Below are 20,513 nucleotides of genomic sequence, written 5' to 3'. Positions count from 1 at the left end.
GCTGCATTCTTTGCTGCCAAAACTGCATATTTCATTTTCAGTTTTCATATTCTTTGGTGATCCCATTTAACATTTCTGTCCTACACAACACAGGGGAGATTTTCAAAAGGCACAAATGGCAGTTAGGCGCCAAACTCCCATTGACTTTCAATTGAAATGAGGTGCCTAATTGCCATTTGTGCCTTTGAAAGTCTTCCCCTGCGTCTTTTCAAACCAGGAGTCACTTGGACAAAACATCAGACTTTTGAACGCACAGTTACTCTGAGTCCCTCACCACTCTATTCTCCTTCAGCTAAAATAATAGTTACGGTAATGATACTTCATACTTCCTATGTAGAAAACCATATATCTCAATGTGTTTCACAAAGATGAGTAAGCCTTATTAGTGCTACTTTTACAAATGGGAAACTGATACACCAAGGAGTAAGTGACTTGCCAATAGGGTCATAGCAAGATCTTTTGACTGGACCACAACACTATACAGTGGGCACACTGAAAAATGTGTTGCAGTTTTAGAGATATTTCTGATTCCAGCAATATTCCCGCCACTTAAATTGGGGCATAACACTAGAGCCACTAACATATCTAGAACCAGAATTAACTATTTTTAAGCATGTCCACTGTAAATGCTTTTAACTCATATTAATCCTAATGTGATACCACAGCCAGAATACACAACTCTCATGATCAATAAAATATACAAATATATGAACCAAGCATATAAACAACCATTTAATAAACTGATGTAGTTTGGTCATCAGCAAAGTATAAAATAAAACTCATCAGATGAAGTGCAATAATACAGCCCAATTATACAGTTAAACCATTCATAAATAACTGAAGATGGACCAGTTCAGTACGGAACTTCAGTACATCTCTACCTTGATATAACACTGTCCTCGGGAGCCAAAAAATCTTACCGCGTTATAGGTGAAATCGCATTATATCGAACTTGTTTTGATCCGCCGGAGTGTGCAGCCCCGCCCCCCCCGGAGCACTGTTTACCGCGTTATATCCGAATTCGTGTTATATCAGGTCGCGTTATATCGGGGTAGAGGTGTACTAGTAAATCACACCAAATAGCAGCCAAAATAACTAATTAAATTGTGCATTAGTGGCATCAATTCAGATATTTTGTGGGGGAGCCCCTACTCATCCTCCTTCTCCACCCCCCCCCCCGGCAGGGACCCCAGGTCTCCCTCAGGGAAGGAGTATCCCCTCTCTTTTACCCACACAGTGCATGAGCAGTGTTGCCAGGATCTGAGTTCTTGGTAGACTCCCCTGCACTCCACCATACAGGAACAGATTCCCAGTGCACCAGGTCGCAGCACTACTTGGCGTGGATGCACCTCCACCAAATTTTAGTGGTATTGTGACCCTGTGTACCAGATTGCAACACCACCCAAAGGAAATTTGTCCTGACTGCCCCTCTATCTGTACAGAGGGGTGGCTAGAGATAATTTCAGTGGCATTGCAAGCATGCCTCTAGACTGCTCTAGTAGCAGCTGTCCTGATTTAGTATAGGACCACTGCTTAAAGTTGTCAGGAAATGGCTCTCCCAGTTCTGAGGTCTAGGGAACTTTGAGCAAGTGCATAAACCTTGGGAAGGGCATCTGTCCCCACCCAGCACCCCCAATTGGCACCAGTGCTGTGCATCTTGCTCAGTAGCATTTGTCTTGAAGAATATTTTGTTAATTCAGCTCCATTCTACAGATAAGTAACATGATCACTAAAAATGCAGCTTGGTACCTATTATGAAAAAAATAAGAAGTAAAATATGATATTTGATCATTAAAGTATGAAGAGAATTACAGAGCAGGAGAAGTATGTGCCTAGAATGTCTAAATGTAAATAGCACCTCATAAAAAATGGGGCTGCAGAATTTTACTCTGCCAAGAATTTACAGGAGGATTTCAGAATTTATTTGCTCTGTTATCAGGTATAGTTGCTATAGAATGTGGTCTTCATTCTTCTTCTGAAAGGTTTGGTGTTTTAAAAGAGGGGATGGTGGTTAACTGTTTTCCAGGAAATATTTTCTTAGACTTGGCGGTATTGTTTTTATGTTTATTTGATTACTATTTCATTGTTCCTGGATTGTTCTATAGAGAAAGAGACTATTATTCCCTTGGTGTCTGCATGGTGATGGAGTTCAGAGACCCTTGTGATGTATTCAGTGGAAGCTTTCCCAAAGAAGAGAATGATATAGCCCTTGGAGCATAATAAAGCAAAGCACATAGATTTCTGCTGGAACCATGTGATCTCTCTGCCTACAAACAGAAAATGGGTTCCCCCCATCCCCTCACACACCCCAAACCCACAACAATATACAATCTTAATTTCCTCATGCAGTTATTTGCTTGTTATTCTTTGTTATTTGCTTAAATTCTCACAACTGATCCAAACAAATCATTAACATGGTTACAATGTAAGATTTGTCATATATCGGTCTTACATAGGTCTGACTTCAGTGGGAGCAGAGTTAGGCCAGTGCTGAGTACTTTTGAAAATCCCACCTTAAATGGGCATTCACCATTATGAACAAAGTACAATACAATCACCCAGAATAAAGCTACAAAAGCTGCTCTGAAGTTTAATTTTGATTTTTTTTAATGCCCAAAATTATGTTAGGGAATGGCTGCTTACCTGAAGAACTGATCCATTCCCAGTTTTATTCCATTTCTGCTGAAACGCTGAGTAAAAGGTATAAGACTTTCCACATGGCAAGATATATACCCTGGCTGCAGGTAGTATCCTGGAGTTTTCTTGGGCATTATAACTTTTGGAGCATCTACAGAAAGCAAAATATTCATAAACAAGTTATTAGCAGCTACTCACCTACACTCCATTCATTGTGATTAATACACATGCTAATAATCTTTTCCTTAAAGTCCAGATTTATCAAGACACTAAGGGCTGGTCTATACTAGAAAGTTAGGCTGGCTTAAGTACATTACTCAGGGCAGTGAAAAATGTCATGTCCTGTGCAACATACTCAAGTCAACCTAGCCCTGGTGTAGACACTGCTAAGTCAATAGAGGAATTATTCCATCAACCTAGCTTCCACCTCTTGGAGAGGTGAATTTACTACAGTGATGGAAGAACCCCTTCTGTCGCTGTAGTTAAGGTCTGTACTTTAGCACTGTGCCGCAGTAGCGTTTCTAGTGTAGAAATGCCCTTAGCCTAGACAAGGCCAAGGTGAAGCTAAGATTTAAAGGTGTTATATTAGATCATGTTAGCTAGCACAGCCTAACCAAACTTCTAAAACTCTGATCAAGACAAGGCAAGCTGTACTTTAGTATGTGTTAAGGTGGTGGAGTTAAATTGGAATCTTCAGAAGTGGTCAGTCTCTGCTTCTACTGAAGTGGTAATACTCCCACAGATTTCAATGGGAACCAAGTTAAACTCTGTCGGATTAGCATATGCTAAAGTAATATTTGCTTTGCGTTGACTAGAGCGTTAGAAGACATTACTTAGATCAAGATAGTTTATCTAGGTAACAAGATCTAACATTGGACCTTTACATCCTAGTCAAACCTAGGACCCAGGGAGCAGCAATTCAGCACAGAATCTCAAGAGCGACAAAATAAAATGAGACAAATTTTTACCCAAAAAATAGAAAAGAAATTAAGTAAAAAACCCAGGAAGTATTGAAAAATGTCTGTCTGGAAAATGGCAGCTCTTGAATACTTCAGAAAGTTCTTAGAAGTGAAAGTACCACTACAATTATTTTTCACGCTACTGAATGTACAGTATCTTAGAATCATAGAATCATAGAATATCAGGGTTGGAAGGGACCTCAGGAGGTCATCTAGTCCAACCCCCTGCTCAAAGCAGGGCCAATCCCCAACTAAATCATCCCAGCCAGGGCTTTGTCCAGCTGGGCCTTAAAAACCTCTAAGGATGGAGATTCCACCACCTCCCTAGGTCAAGGGGCACAGCACCCCCGCAGGATTGAGCCCCACAAAAGGGGAGCGTTCTCAGCCATTTGTCACCCCAATTTCCATGCCGTTTTAACAGCTTCTCTTCCAGTTTCCCACTGTCTTTCCTTGGGTCATGTGTGAAACCCTCCTCCCCCGTGCTGGCAGCAATTGGGAGACAGACCAAGCAGTGCTGGAAGTGAATTTCATTTCAGCTATAAAAAGGATCAGTACTGCATGAGATACCATCAAAAGACAAGAGAGAGAGAGAGAGGTTTCAGCTCTCATCCAATATAGATGTCTGGCCATCCCCAAGACGCCTTCTGGAAACCAGCTGGGACAACACTGGAAAGTGGGACACTGAACTACATGAAGTTCAGTCACTGGAAACATACAGCGCCCCCCAGTTTGAAGGAAAAGGGAAACTGACAGTGCTCTTCAGGGTTTTGTTTTGTTTTAATCTTACTGTATTATGCTTTTTTTTTTCTCTCCATGGCCTTGTCTTCACTCTGGGAAAGAGTGTGTTCTTAACTCCTGTTTACTTCATGATGAAATTTCAGTGTAGACATGGCAAGTTGTAGTTTCAACACTTGTTAGGCTATATCTTCATAGTAAAAAAGGTATGTTTTTACATCGAGTTAGCAATCTCAGTGTAAAATCCTAGTGAAGACAAAGCACTGTAGTTTTTACTTTGATGTAGCTAATCAAAGGTGTAGTAGATAGCTAACTCGACATAAAACACACATACACCTTTTTACAGTGTAGTTATAGCCTTAGCTGGTCAAGATGAAACCATAAGCTCCTCCTTAGTCAGTCAGTCCCTCAGTCAGCTAACACCAATTAAAACTCAAACTTGCCTTGTCTTCATGTTAAGAACACGCATTTATTCCTAGCACACTTCCGGGTATGTCTACATTAGAGTTTTTACTAGCCTTTGCAAATGTGTTAACTACCTAACAATTAACTCTAGGTTAAAAACTCTAGAGAAAACAAGCCCAATAAGGGCCTGATCCTTAAGCATGCTGAGCAGCTACTGAGGGTCCTTGGCATCTATTGGTCTGAATGGGATCTGAGGGGCCCAAGCATCTATCAGGTGGTTTGCAGCACTTTTTCAGGATCAGGCCCTGAATATCCTTTCCTTGCTAATTCTGGCTCTATAGCAACAACTGCTAGTAGTGTGGGTTTATCTCTTAATTCCCTCTCACACCTATTTCTATAATGAGAAAACTTTACCTAGAAAATAGAAATGAAATTAAGTCACTTAAATATTAAGTGTAGAAAAATGTTTCTTTAAAAACTGGCAGTTCTTGAATAGTTTGGCAAGCTCTTACATGTGAAAGTAGAACACAATTTTCCCCCCACACTACTGTACACACAGTATCTTCCTTTATTATCCAAATGTTTTCTCTCCATTACCTTGTCTTCCCTCTGGGAAAATTCATGTTAAAATTTCAGTGTAGACAAGGCAAGCTGTATTTTCAACACTTGTTAGATTATTTTATACAAAATTCAATTTCAAACTAAAATTCTCCTTAGTAGATGCCTCCAAGATGCTCAGAGTGCATTGTATCAAGTTGCAAGTTTTGTAGGCAATGGGGTAAGAGAAGTTTTCCTCATTATATGGGCAAATAGAAAAAAAATATAAGTCATCCATTCCATTAATTCAGGCATAATAAATGCTCACTGAAGTAAAATAAAATAAAATAAATCTTACCAGGAACAATACTAGAAAATGAAACACTTGACACTCTCTGGAAGAGATAATCTTCCTTGTCATACCCCATTATTTTAACAAAAAAGGCTTCATTTGGTGGGATGAAGTCAGTAATATTCCATATTCCATAGGGTTTTCGATCAGGATAGTATTTCACAGGCATCGTCTTAAGAAGCTCCCCTGTGATACTCAGAAGTTCTAGACGGTCCACTCTAGCTGGAAGAGAGATCCCTGTTGTATTCAATAGCACATAGGTAGGTATTCCTATGAAAACAGAAATATATTGTTGTAAGTGTTAACAAGATATAAGAAAAGGTTAAACTCTGTAGATGTGTGTCTCCAGCCCCCCAGTAAATGCACACAATTCAGTTTAAAGCACTCTCTACCAGCTGTTAAGAAACACAAAACAGTGTGTTAGCATTGATAACATGATGTGCTTTATTTAGGATTCAATTAATAATTTCCAACAGGTGCTTATAAAGCCTCATTAACCCTCCCACCCCCCGCAAGGGGCCAAATTGAAACATTTTACAGTCTCTAAAAGTAAAAGAAGGGAAGTTGTAACTCTGAGCCATACCAGAAATAAAAACATTGGGATTTACAGGACATAAAAACTCTAATACACAAGCATAGCATAGTATCATGGGGCACAACAGGTAGTGGCATCATGAATGGAATTAAGGACAGGGCATGGCTCCCTTCGAACCTGTCAATGATGGTCTGAGTTTCAGCAGAGGCTAATTATAGAGAACAACATAAAGTATATATTTCTTCCCTATGGTCTGAGCATGCTGCCTCCCCAAACAATTAAATACAGTAGAAATGGAGCACAAACTGACCTTGCACTGGTCTGCTGGATGCTTTTTTGAAGTCTAGTGTTGGCTTTCTAGAAAAACCAGCTCGAAAATCAATAGTACTGAGACCTGTTATACGAACAGAGTGCCTTCCACTGCTGGACGTCTGAAAAATATTGAATTGAAACACTGTTGGAGCAATTTGCACTTCAAACTTTGCAGTCCTTTGTAGCATCCATTGAGCTCACTAGACTTTAAGTAAGAAGATATCAGATGTTATAAACAAAATGAACCATTTAAAAGCCTTTGTTCTAGATAACGGACCCTTCTGAATTTAGTGCTTGTGAAAAGAGAGACTGAATGAAAGTGATATGCCTCTAGAACATACTATGATGGGCATCCATATGAGGCCAAATATTGCTCGACATGGTTGCATGACTGCAATGGGGGGACGTGTATGAGCAAAGCAATCAAGATTAGAGAGTTATAAAGTATACGGGTAATTTTGTAAAGCAAAAAAAACCAACAGACGATAGCAAAAGATTAGTGTAAATAATTTCCCATAATTCATGTGTTTACTTCCTGTAACAAGAAAATATATTTACCCTTGTATTTCCATTAGACAATAAGTGCTCTTTTTAAACAAATGTCACTCAAGCTTTAGCAATGAAGCAGATGAAGTGGACAGGGGGCTGCAGACAGCGGAGTTTGAGAGGGAGTTTGACAGAGGGAGGCCTACGATGGTTAGGAAGACCCGCAACACCTGTTCCAGCACTGCTTCTGTCTCCCCCACCTGCGCCTGTAGCCAGACAGAGCGCCTGAGCATGGATGCTTCTACCCAGATCCTGGTGTGGTTTTGCAGGGACTGTAACTTGCAATTCCCACTTACTGATATCCAGGCTGGGGGGACCATCCAATGTGAAAGGTGCCTGCTGGTGGAATCTCTCTGGCAGCAGGTGGGAGAGCTACAGGAGGAGGTGGCTAGGTTGAGGAGCATCCAAATCCACGAGCAATTCCTGGACAGTGTCCATGTGGAGACAGCTGAGGTAGCTGTCCCAGTACACAGGACTGCTGACTCACCACTGGTGGAGGAGGAGATGGCTCAGGGTGGATACTGGCAGCTGGTTACTTTTGGCAGCAGGCAGTGCTCCACCCCTGCTCCAAACCCTCCCGCCGTGGTAATAGGAAACCATTATGCTCTTCTTGATACAGGAGAGAAGGAATCACCCCCTACAGCAGAGGAGGAGAAGCCTTGTACCCCTAAGGCTGGGAGGTCTGCTGCCACCAGGGCCGGCTCCAGGGTTTTTGCCACCCAAAGCGGCGGGGGGGGGGGGGGGAAGCCGCGATCGCGATCGGCGGCACTTTGGCGGCAGCTCCACCACGCCACTTTCTTCTTCGGCTGCACTTCGGCAGCAGGTCCTTCCCTCCGAGAGGGACCGACGGAGCCGCCACCGAAGAGCCAGACGTGCCGCCCCTTCCCCTTGGCCGCCCCAAGCACCTGCTTGCTGCGCTGGTGCCTGGAGTTGGCCCTGGCTGACTCTCTGCTGAGGGGGACGGAGGCGCCCATCTGTCACCCTGACATTTCATCTCGGGAGGTATACTGCCTGCCGGGGGCCCGTATCCGAGAGGTTACGGAGGCATTGTCGAGGATTATCCAGCCCTCTGACTAATACCCCATGCTACTCATCCATGTGGGCACAAATGATACTGCGAGGTGTGACAGTGAGCAGATCAAGAGTGACTACAGGGCTCTGGGAGTACGGGTGAAGGAGTTTGGCGCGCAGGTGGTATTCTCTTCGATCCTTCCTGTCAAAGGTAGGGGCCGGGGCAGAGACAGGTGCATCGTGGAGGTGAATGCCTGGCTGCGAAGATGGTGTCGCCAGGAGGGCTTTGGCTTCCTTGACCATGGAATGCTATTCCAGGAAGGACTGCTAGGCAGAGATGGTGTTCACCTTTCGAGGAGGGGAAAGACCCTATTTGGACACAGACTGGCTAACCTAGTGAGGAGGGCTTTAAACTAGGTTCAACGGGGACAGGTGAGCAAAGCCCACAGGTAAGTGGAGAACATGGAGACCTGAGAGATGGGTTGGAAATAGGAGGGAGCGTGGGCTATAATGGCAGAGAGAAAGGAGGGTCAGGGCAAAACTGGGAGACAAGATTAAATCAGTATCTTGGATGCCTATATACAAATGCGAGAAGTATGGGTAATAAGCAGGAAGAACTGGAAGTGCTAATAAATAAATATAACTATGACATTGTTGGCATCACCCGAAACTTGGTGGGATAATACACATGATTGGAATGTTGGTATGGATGGGTACAGCTTGCTCAGGAAGGATAAATGGAAAAAAGGGAGGAGGTGTTGCCTTATATATTAATAATGTACACACTTGGACTGAGGTGGAGATGGACATAGGAGACGGAAGTGTTGAGAGTCTCTGGGTTAGGCTAAAAGGGGTAAAAAACAAGGGTGATGTCATGCTAGGAGTCTACTACAGGCCACCTAACCAGGTGGAAGAGGTGGATGAGGCTTTTTTTAAACAACTAACAAAATCATCCAAAGCCCAAGATTTGGTGGTGATGGGGACTTCAACTATCCAGATATATGTTGGGAAAATAACACAGAGGGGCACAGACTATCCAATAAGTTCTTGGACTGCATTGCAGACAACTTTTTATTTCAGACGGTTGAAAAAGCTACTAGGGGGGAAGCTGTTCTAGACTTGATTTTAACAAATAGGGAGGAACTCGAAGAGAATTTGAAAGTGGAGGGCAGCTTGCGTGAAAGTCATCATGAAATCATAGAGTTCACAATTCTAAGGAAGGGTTGAAGGGAGTACAGCAAAATAGAGACAATGGATTTCAGGAAGGCAGATTTTGGTAAGCTCAGAGAGCTGATAGGTAAGGTCCCATGAGAATCAAGACTGAGGGGAAAAACAGCTGAGGAGAGTTGGCAGTATTTCAAAGGGACACTATTAAGGGCCCAAAAGCAAGCTATTCCGCTGGGTAGGAAAGATAGAAAATGTGGCAAAAGACCAGCGTGGCTTAACCATGAGATCTTGCATGATCTAAAAAATAAAAAGGAGTCATATAAAAAATGGAAACTAGGACAAATTACAAAGGATGAATATAGGCAAACAACACAGGAATGCAGGGGCAAGATTAGAAAGGCAAAGGCACAAAATGCGCTCAAACTAGCTACAGGAATAAAGGGACACAAGAGGACTTTTTATCAATACATTAGAAGCAAGAGGAAGACCAAGGACAGGGTAGGCACACTGCTCAGTGAGGAGGGAGAAACAGTAATAGGAAACTTAGAAATGGCAGAGATGCTCAATGACTTCTTTGTTTCGGTCTTCACCGAGAAGTCTGAAGGAATGCCTAACATAGTGAATGCTAATGGGAAGGGGGTAGGTTTAGCAGATAAAATAAAAAAAGAACAAGTTAAAAATCACTTAGAAAAGTTAGATGCCTGCAAGACACCAGGGCCTGATGAAATGCATCCTAGAATACTCAAGGAGCTAATAGAGGAGGTATCTGAGCCTCTAGCTATTATCTTTGGAAAATCATGGGAGATAGGAGAGATTCCAGAAGACTGGAAAAGGGCAAATATAGTGCCCATCTATAAAAAGGGAAATAAAAACAACTCAGGAAACTACAGACCAATTAGTTTAACTTCTGTGCCAGGGAAGATAATGGAGCAAGTAATTAAGGAAATCATCTGCAAACACTTGGAAGGTGGTAAGGTGATAGGGAATAGCCAGCATGGATTTGTAAAGAACAAATCATGGCAAACCAATCTGATAGCTTTCTTTGATAGGATAACGAGTCTTGTGGATAAGGGAGAAGCAGTGGATGTGGTATACCTAGACTTTAGTAAGGCATTTGATACAGTCTCGCATGATAGTCTTATCAATAAACTAGGCAAATACAACTTAGATGGGGCTACTATAAGGTGAGTGCATAACTGGCTGGATAACCGTACTCAGAGAGTAGTTATTAATGGTTCCCAATCCTGCTGGAAAAGTATAACAAGTGGGGTTCCGTAGGGGTCTGTTTTGGGACCGGCTCTGTTCAATATCTTCATCAACGACTTAGATACTGGCATAGAAAGTACGCTTATTAAGTTTGCAGGTGATACCAAACTGGGAGGGATTGCAACTGCTTTGGAGGATAGGGTCATAATTCAAAATGATCTGGACAAATTGGAGAAATGGTCTGAGGTAAACAGGATGAAGTTTAATAAAGACAAATGCAAAGTGCTCCATTTAGGGAGGAACAATCAGTTTCACACATACAGAATGGGAAGAGACTGTCTAGGAAGGAGTACAGCAGAAAGAGATCTAGGGGTAATAGTGGACCACAAGCTAAATATGAGTCAACAGTGTGATGCTGTTGCAAAAAAAGCAAACGTGATTCTGGGATGCATTAACAGGTGTGTTGTGAGCAAGACACGAGAAGTCATTCTTCCGCTCTACTCTGCGCTGGTTAGGCCTCAACTGGAATATTGTGTCCAGTTCTGGGCACCGCATTTCAAGAAAGATGTGGAGAAATTGGAGAGGGTACAGAGAAAAGCAACAAGAATGATTAAAGGTCTGAAAGAGCAACAAGAATGATTAAAGGTCTTAAAGGAAGGCTGAAAGAATTGGGTTTGTTTAGTTTGGAAAAGAGAAGACTGAGAGGGGACATGATAGCAATTTTCAGGTATCTAAAAGGGTGTCATAAGGAGGAGGGAGAAAACTTGTTCATCTTAGCCTCTAAGGATAGAACAAGAAGCAATGGGCTTAAACTGCAGCAAGGGAGGTTTAGGCTGGACATTAGGAAAAAGTTAACCACCCTAACTGTCAGTGTGGTTAAACACTGGAATAAATTGCCTAGGGAGGTTGTGGAATCTCCATCTCTGGAGATATTTAAGAGTAGGTTAGATAAATGTCTATCAGGGATGGTCTAGACAGTATCTGATCCTGCCATGAGGGCAGGGGACTGGACTCGATGACCTCTCGAGGTCCCTTCCAGCCCTAGAATCTATGAATCATACCTTGCTCTCTAATATCCTAGGACCAACTCAGCTACAACAACATTGCAAACATACAGTAAATGATTGTAGAAGCTCTGAGCATGGCAAATATGCTTCATACTTGTACTTCTGAAAAGAAAATTCCAGACTCCTTAAACTTCCCATCTGTTCTATTCAATTTGTTTATTTTAGAAATAATGATGTTCACTCACAGAAAGCCCCAGCCACTCTGCAAGTGAGCTGGTAAGAGCTTTAAAGGCTGAACCAGCAATCCTTAATCAAACAAAACTCTCACTGAAGTCAATAGGAGTTTAGAAGCAAGGAGGGCAGGATCAGCCCAAAAACAAGAGATAAATCAAAGAGTTAAAACATTGTTTTGATGTGTGTGTGAAGGGATTTTTTTATTTTAATGCCACATGGATGGTACCTCCTTAAGAAAATCATTCATGCTAGAAAGTTCTACTTAAAGTGAATTGGCAAAGACAATCTGGCATTTAAATCAAGAAAATATAGTTCTCCCAGTTTTGTGTAGTCATATATTAGTTAAAAGCAACAGAGGGTCCTGTGGCACCTTTAAGACTAACAGATGTATTGGAGCATAAGCTTTCGTGGGTGAATGCCCACTTCGAATGCTCCAATACATCTGTTAGTCTTAAAGGTGCCACAGGACCCTCTGTTGCTTTTTACAGATCCAGACTAACACGGCTATCCCTCTGATATATTAGTTAGTTACATAAACTTTTCCAAAAGTGTAATATGGACAGCAATTTTCTGAACAGAGCCAAGAAAAGGAATTCAGCAAACCTAGCAGGCAAATCTGCCCTCCAGTGATTATAACTAGGCAAACAGAGAGGAAGGCAGGTTTCATCTCCATCCTCAGGTGAGACATGCCAATCAATGCAAACAGGATTTTTAAGCGCAATTCAGCAGTTTGTCTGGCAGGCAGGCAAGTAATTAACATAAGAATGGCCAGAGTCTTCTCTAAACTTCATGCATAGAGAATGCAGCCTGAATTGTATATTTTTACCTACAAAGTAAATTCTCTATTAAATCTCCTCATTCCATTGGGAGTACAGATTGAGAGGAATTATTTTATCTAGTCATAAATGTATAATTTCTTAGATCTAGTGAAAACTCTGCTCATGATTATTTTTAGATGAAGCAGTTGTTTTTCATAACTGGCTGCCTGGACAATCAGCCATCTAGGCATTATGACAAATTGGTGTCTGTCTTACTGGAACAACCACTATTTATGTCTATTAGTTAGCCTTTCACCTCAGAAAATCACTATGTAAAGTCTTTTTAATATAAGCCAGCTGTTAACAATATTAAAGGATACAAAGTAATATTAAACACAATACCAAATAACTCCTGTTATCAAGAGTTAATTGCCTGCTAAATGTTCATTGGACAAATGGAGTAACAAAGTTTTCTTTTCGTAGTTTTATACGACATCTGTATAAGACATTTATAGCACAATTAAAAATTTTGCAAAGCTTTCCCTGACTTCTTCAGATGCTGTAAAATCTTAATGCAAGCAAAACAGGCCAAGGATCAAAACTGGGTGGACTATTCATAACAAATAATACATCTGACGAATATTTCTGTTAGTAAATTATCCAGAGACTTGAGTATTAGTGACATTGTTTATTACTAAAAATGGTTTTAAAATACTGTTATTTTTAGTAATAAAATTTTTATTGTAGTACAGCCTGGAGTAGGGTTACCATATTTTAAAAACACAAAAAGAGGACACTCCACGGGGCCCCGGCCCTGCCCCAACTCCACCCTTTTCCCGCCCCCAGCCCCGCCCCAACTCCGCCCCTTCCCCAAAGTCTCTGCCCCAACTCCGCCCCTTCCCTTGAATGCTCCGCCCCCTGCTCCCCCCCCTCCCCTGCTTCCCACGAATCAAATGTTCACGGGAAGCCTGAAACAGGCAGGCAGCAGGTAAGCTGGGGCTGGGGCTGGGGCTAGGGCTAGCGCGGTGGCGGGGGGGGCGCGAGGAGGCGCGGCCCAGTCCGGCCCCCCCCGGCCGAGCGGCTCTGGCCCCGGCGTCTCCAGCCCGTCTCGGCTCGGGCCCTGGGGCGCTGGCCCCGGTTCCGGCCGAGCGGCTCCGGCCTGCCCCGACCCGGCGGCTCCAGCCCCGGCCCCAGCAACTCCAGCTCGGCTTGGGCCCCGGGGCACTGGCCCCGGATGAGCGGCGCCGGCCGGCGGCCGAGCACCCCCAACCCCTGTCCCAGCAGCTCCAGCCCGGCTCGGCTCGGGCCCCGGTTCCAGCCAAGCGGCTCTGGCCCAGCCCCAGCCGAGTAGCGCCGGCCAGCGGCTGAGCACCCCCCTAGCCCCGGTCCCAGCGGCTCGGCTCGGGCCCCGGTTCCGGCCAAGCGGCTCCGGCCTGGCCCCGGCCCTGGGCAAGCGGCGCCGGCCGAGCACCCCCAACCCCGGTCCCAGTGGCTCCGGCCCGGCTCGGCTCGGGCCCCGGTTCTGGCCGAGCGGCTCCGGCCCAGCCCCAGCCGAGCACCTCCAGCCCCGGTCCCAGCGGTTCGGCACGGGACCCGGTTCCGGTCAAGCGGCTCCGGCCCGGCCCCGGCCCTGGGCAAACGGCGCCGGCCGAGCACCCCCAGCCCCGGTCCCAGCGGCTCCAGCCCGGCTCGGCTCGGGCCCCAGTTCCGGCCAAGTGGCTCCGGCCCGGCCCTGGCAGAGCAGCGCCGGCCACCGGCCGAGCACCGCCGGCCCCAGCAGCGCCAGCTCCGGCCCCAGCGGCTCCAGCCCGGATCCAAGACCCACGACCCCTCCCTATTTTCCCGGACATGCCCAGCTTTTTGGAATTTCCTCCCAGACGAGGATTTGAGGAACAAAAAGCTGGACATATCCGGGAAAATCTGGATGTATGGTAACCCTAGCCTGGAGGCCCTAATCAGGATCTACGCCCCATTGTGCTAGGTGTTGTGCAAACATCTAGGAACAAATTTAAAGCTGTTGGATTGTTTTCAAACTTTGTTTTTTGCCTATTTGTGTTGCATAAAGTCACATATTGTCGTTTTTGCTCCTTGATTGGCTGGCTGAATGTTTTATAAATAGAAGGAAGGAAATCAAAAAGATGCAAAGACAGCTGCATAAGCATTTGCTATGTGAAATTTTGTGCAAACACGTATTCATCACACAAACATTTGCAAGACTTGGAACATTCCAGGAACATTATTACAAACAAAAAACAAAACAAAAAAATAATTCAAAATGTATGTAGGTGAAGAATAAAGAGGTATTTTTTTATTAAATTAAGAAATGTGGTATCAGACAGTTTTTTGATTTTTGTTCCATGCAAGCTGAGGAAATTCAAACCATCATACCTAGGACATGAGGGAGGGGGTGTGCTAATTGTAAGATTCTATTTACATATAGTTATTTACAGGTTACTACAGTTGCATTACAGGTTACTACTTTTGCATTAAAAGTAGATTTCAAAGGATGTGTTCATTAAACGGGATTTATTCTGGCCTACTTTATCATTACATTCCATCTAAACAGCCGGATTTGGCTTGGAGGCTGTAAATGGGTAATTATAATGGCCATTTAAGAACTCTCTTGTTCACAATAATTACAAGCTTTTCTATTGACTCCTTTTTTCTTCTTTGGTCTTATGTGAACAGCCATTTAACCTAAATCAGCAGGGAAGCTTCTGCAACATCCTCCAACAGAAAAACTGCAAGGCCTTTTTGATTCACAATTCCTGCATGCATCTGAAGAAGTGAGGTTTTTACCCACGAAAGCTTATGCCCAAATAAATCTGTTAGTCTTTAAGGTGCCACCAGACTCCTTGTTGTTTTTCTCAATGGGATTGCCTCCTTCTATGCCTTGCTGACAAGCCTTTTTATCTTAACAGGTCTGTAATTGTGTTAATGGCCTGTAACTCGTTGCCAGCAAGACCTTAAGGAGTAATTAGATGCAATCACCTACCAAAGCTTCTATTATGGAGCTAGTAAATAAAGATTACAAGTTATTTCCAAGCCAACCTGCAGAAACAGTACCTTTAAAGTACAGTTTGAAGCACTGACTTCATCTTTGGTCTTTGTTGGAAGGCTTTTATTAACCAAAGTGATGCACCATGTATAGTGATATATTTATTTTATTATGGGATAGACTGTGGCTTTTAAGACCTGTCTCCGGTTGGGGGGAGAAGGGCAGCAGGACACCCTAGGGAAATTGGTTCTCTGCCAGCATTTCTCCTTGGTGCCCAGAGAATACATACTGCACTGGCAGTCCCACCAGCTTGGTGAAAGTGTATTGAGTGCACCCTTCAGCAGAAGGTCAGTTCTGTTGACTGATGCAGACTGGAAAAAGGAGCCATGGACTTGTCCTCATACCTAGTGATGAGCTGCCAAAATCTTAACAACCAGTTCCCTCCTCCTCACCCCACGAGGGGGTCATGGTCCGCCCCCGCCCCCCGGGACTCCTGCCCCATCCAACCCCCTGCGTTCCTTGACCCCCCCCCCCCCCGGACACCTGCCCCATCCACTCCCCTTCCCTGTACCCTGACTGCCCCCCGCCGCCCCAGCCAACCCCTCCTCTCATTCCTGATGGCCCCCCGGGACCCCATGCCCATCCAACCACCCCTTCTCTCTGTCCCCTGACTGCCCCTGGAACTCCTGCCCCGACTACCTCCCACCGCCCCATCCAACCCCTGCTCCTTCCTGACTGCCCCCTGGGACTCTTGCCCCCATTCAATCCCCCTGTTCCCTGCCCTCTGACCGCCCCGACCCCTATCCACACCCCCACCACCACCCCGAACTCCCCTGCCCTCTATCCAACACCCCCTCCCTGCTCCCTTACCGCGCTGCCTGGAGGTGGCTGGCGGCGCTAGAGCCGCGCCGCTCGGCCGGGACCGGGGCCGGGCCAGAGCCAGTCAGCCAGGGCCGAGGCCGGAGCAGGTCGGCCGGGGCCGGGGCCGCTGGGCTGGAGCAGGTCGGCAGGGGTCGGGGCCAGGGTCGGGGCCACTGGGCCGGAGCAGGTCGGCCAGGGCCACTGGGCTGGGCTGGAGCAGGTTGGCCAGAGCCGGGGCCACTGGGCCAGAGCAGGTCGGCTGGGGCCGCCAGGCCAGAGCAGGTCGGCCGGGGCCGGGGCCGGGGCCGGGGCCGGGGCTGGGCCGGAGCAGGTTGGCCAGGGCCGGAGCCGCTGGGCCGGGGCCAGGCCCAGAGCCGCTGGGCCGGGGCCGGAGCAGGTCTGCCAGGGTTGAGGCCGTTCGGCCAGGCCGCGCCTCTCTGGAACCCTCCTCGTGCCCCCCCACCCCAGCTCACCTGCGCGAAGCTACTGCTTGCTTCTCAGCCCTCTCAGGCTTCCCGCACGAACAGCTGATTCGCGGGAAGCAGGGGAGGGGGAGGAGAAGAGGGGTGGAGCGTTCAGGGGAGGAGGCAGAGGTGAGCTGGGGCCGGGGGTGGGAGGGAGAGCTGCCAGAGCTTTACTGGTTGTTAAATTTAAAAGCCCTTTTAGAACCAGTTGTCCCCCGGGACAACCGGTTCTAAAAGGGCTTCCAAATTTAACAACCGGTTCCCGCGAAGTGGTGCGAACCAGCTCCAGCTCACCACTGCTCATACCATCTTCTCATTGAAACAAAGGCGAGTGCTTCCATTAGCATCAGCAAGGAGCATTGTGTGCACTCTTCATCAGGGCTGTGGCAGGAGCACAAAGAAGAAATCTCCTTGTTTAAACATATATGTATCCACTTAATTGGCATTCTGACAAGTCTAGAGTGGAGACAACTAGACTTGGTTCAATGCAATTCAATTTACTCTAGCCTCTGATTTAAGGCCACACTTAGGACTTGTCTACACACAGGACTTGCACTGATTTAATTAACCATTGATAAACCTATCCTCCATGAATTTATCTAATTCTTTTTTGAACCCAGTTATGCTTTTGGCCTTCACAACATCTCCTGGCAATGAGCTCCACAGGTTAACTGTGCGCTGTGTAAAGAAGTACTTCTTTATGTTTGTTTTAAACCTAATGCCTATTAATTTCAATGGGTGACCCCTGGTTCTTGTATTATGTGAAAGGGTAATAACACTTCCTTATTCACTTTCTCTATACCATTCATGATTTTATAGACCTCTATCCTATAAGAACATAACATAAGAACGGCCATACTGGGTCAGACCAAAGGTCTATCAAGCCCAGTATGCTGTCCTCTGACAGTGGCCAATGGCAAGTGCCCCAAAGGGAATGAACAGACAGGTTATCATCAAGTGATCCATGCCCTGTCACTCAATCCCAGCTTCTGGCAAACAGAGGCTAGGAGCACCATTCCTGCCCAACCTGGATAATAGCCATTGATGGACCTATCTTCCATGAATCTATCTAGCTTCCTTTTGAACCTCGTTATAGTATTGGCCTTCACAACACCCTCTGGCAAGGAGTTCCAGAGGTTGACAATGCGTTGCATGAAAAAATACTTTCTTGTGTTTGTTTTAAACCTACTACCTATTAATTTCATTTGGTGGCCCCTTGTTCTTGTATTATGAGAAAGAGTAAATAACACTTCCTTATTTACTTTCTCTATACCGCTCATGATTTTATAGACCTATATCATTTCCCCCCTTAGTCGCCTCTTTTCCAAGCTGAAAAGTCCCAGTTTTATTACTCCTCATACGGAAGCTGTTCTATACCCCTAATCATTTTTGTTGCCCTTTTCTGAACCTTTTCCAATTCCAATATATCTTTTTTTGAGATGGGGCAACCATATCTGCATGCAGTATTCAAGGTGTGGGCATACCACGGATTTATATAGAGGCAATATGATATTTTCTATCTTATTATCTATCCCTTTCTTGATGATTCCCATATTCTGTTCGCTTTTTTGACTGCCGCTGCACATTTTGTGGATGATTTCAGAGAACTATCCACAATGACTCCAAGATCTCTTTCTTGAGTGGTAACAGCTAATTTAGACCCCATCATTCTATATGTATAGTTAGGATTAAGTTTTCCAATGTGCATTACTTTGCATTTATCAACATTAAATTTCATCTGCCCTTTCATATCACCCCTTAGTCCTCTCTTCTAAGCCGAACAGTCCCAGTGTTTTTAATCTCTTCTCGTATGGAAGCTGTTCTGTTTTGTTGCCCTTCTCTCTGTAACTTTTCTAAGTCTAGTATATCTTTTTTGAGATGAGGCGACCAGAACCGCACAAAGTATTCAAGGGTGCACCATGGATTCATATAATGGCATTATGATATTTTCTGTCTTATCGTCTATTCCTTTCCTAATGGTTCCTACATGTTAGCTTTTTTGACTGCTGCTGCACACTGAACAGATGTTTAAAGCAGATGTTTTCAGAGAACTATCCACAATGATTCCAAGATCTTTCTTGAGTGGTAACAGCTAATTTAGACTCTATCATTTTGTATGTATAGTTGGAATTATATTTTCTAATGTGCATTACTTAGCATTTATCAATATTGAATTTCAGCTGCCATTTTGTTGCTCAGTTACCCAGTTTTGTGAGATCCCTTTGTAATTCTTTTCAGTCAGCTCTGGATTAAATTAATTTTGTATCACCTGCAAAATGTTACCACCTTACTGTTTACCCTCTTTTCCAGATAATTTATGAGTATATTGAACAGAACAGGCCCCAATACAGATCCTTAGGGGACAACACTATTTACCTCTTTCCATTGTGAAAACTAACCATTTATTCCTACCCTTTGTTTCCTGTCTTTTAACCAGTTTCTGATGCATGAGGGGACCTTCCCTCTTATCCCATGACTGCTTATTTTGCTTAAAATAGATCTGTTCACCATGACAATGGGGGCGTCGGGAAGCCGCGGCCAGCACATCCCTCGGCCCGTGCCGCTTCCCGACGCCCCTATTGGCCCGGGACAGCGAACCGCGGCGAGTGGGGGCCGCGATCGGCTGAACCTGCCGCGTCAGCAGGTAAATAAACTGGCCTGGCCCGCCCGGGTGCTTACCCTGGCGAGCCGCGTGCCGAACGTTGCCGACCCCTGCATTATATCAACTGGATTACGCTTGCTAAAAAGAATGGCTCAGGTGTAGGAATCTCCCTCACATCCTCTGCAGTGAAGACCAAAGCAAAGAATTCATTTAGCTTCTTCACAACTGCTATGTCTTCCTTGAGCGCCCGTTTAGCACCTTGATTGTACAAGCAGCAAAGAGTCCTGTGGCACCTATAGACTAACAGACGTATAGGAGCATGAGCTTTCGTGGGTGAATACCCACTTCTTCGGATGCTTCTTCGGGTATTCACCCACGAAAGCCCATGCTCCTATACGTCTGTTAGTCTATAGGTGCCACAGGACTCTTTGCTGCTTTTACAGATCCAGATTAACACGGCTACCCCTTTGATATTTGATTGTACAAGTGTCCCACTGATTGATTGATTGACAGGCTTCCTGCTTCTGATGTACTTCAAAAAATAATTGCCTGTTAGTTTTTGTGTCTTTTGCTAGTTGCTCTTCAAATTATACTTTTACGTTTGACTTGATAGAGTTTATGCTCCTTTTGATTTTCCTCATTAGGATTTGATTTCCAATTTTTTGCCTCTAATTACCTCTTTTGCTCTGCTGTTTAGCCATGGTAGCATTTTTTGGTCCTCTTACATTTTTTTAATTTGGAGTATACCTTTTTTTTTTTTAAATATATGGCGATATACCTATCTCATAGAACTGGAAAGGACCTTGAAAGGTCATCAAGTCCAGCCCCCTGCCTTCACTAGCAGGACCAAATACCCCAGATCCCTAAGTGGTCCCCTCAAAGATTGAACTCACAACCCTGGGGTTAGCAGGCCAATGCTCAAACCACTGAGCTATCCCTCCTCTAATATGGCATTTTAATAGTTTGCATGCAGTTTGCAGGCACTTCATCCTTGTGACTGTTCCTTTTAATATCTGTTTAAACTAGCTTCCTCATTTTTGTGTAGGTCCCCTTTCTGAAGTGAAATGCTACTGTGGTTAAATGCTACTTTGGTATTTCCCCCGTACAACTATATTAAATTTAATTATATTATGGTTGCCATTAGTGAGCAGTTGAACTATATTCATTTCTTGGACCACATCTTGTGC

The 20,513-nt window shown here is 44.8% G+C and overlaps 1 protein-coding gene across 1 annotated transcript in view; it reads right to left on the bottom strand.

Annotated features, from left to right (window-relative positions):
• The window catches only part of LOC113407339 (hemicentin-1-like), a 344,382-nt gene that overhangs the window by 217,243 nt on the left and 106,626 nt on the right, over positions 1–20,513 (bottom strand). Inside the window, exons 7-9 of the mRNA XM_026655742.1 lie at positions 6,471–6,591; positions 5,632–5,895; positions 2,644–2,788 (exon numbers count right to left, since the gene is read on the bottom strand). Of these exons, the coding sequence (XP_026511527.1) occupies positions 2,644–2,788; positions 5,632–5,895; positions 6,471–6,591 (530 nt within the window). The remainder of the gene's footprint in view (positions 1–2,643; positions 2,789–5,631; positions 5,896–6,470; positions 6,592–20,513) is intronic.

Source organism: Terrapene carolina, unplaced genomic scaffold (genome assembly GCF_002925995.2).
Source record: "Terrapene carolina triunguis isolate 2854851 unplaced genomic scaffold, T_m_triunguis-2.0 Scaffold211, whole genome shotgun sequence".
Classification (NCBI taxonomy): domain Eukaryota; kingdom Metazoa; phylum Chordata; order Testudines; family Emydidae; genus Terrapene; species Terrapene triunguis.
The sequence above is the reverse complement of the archived record's forward strand: the minus strand, read 5'-3'. Positions and strand labels throughout refer to the sequence as shown.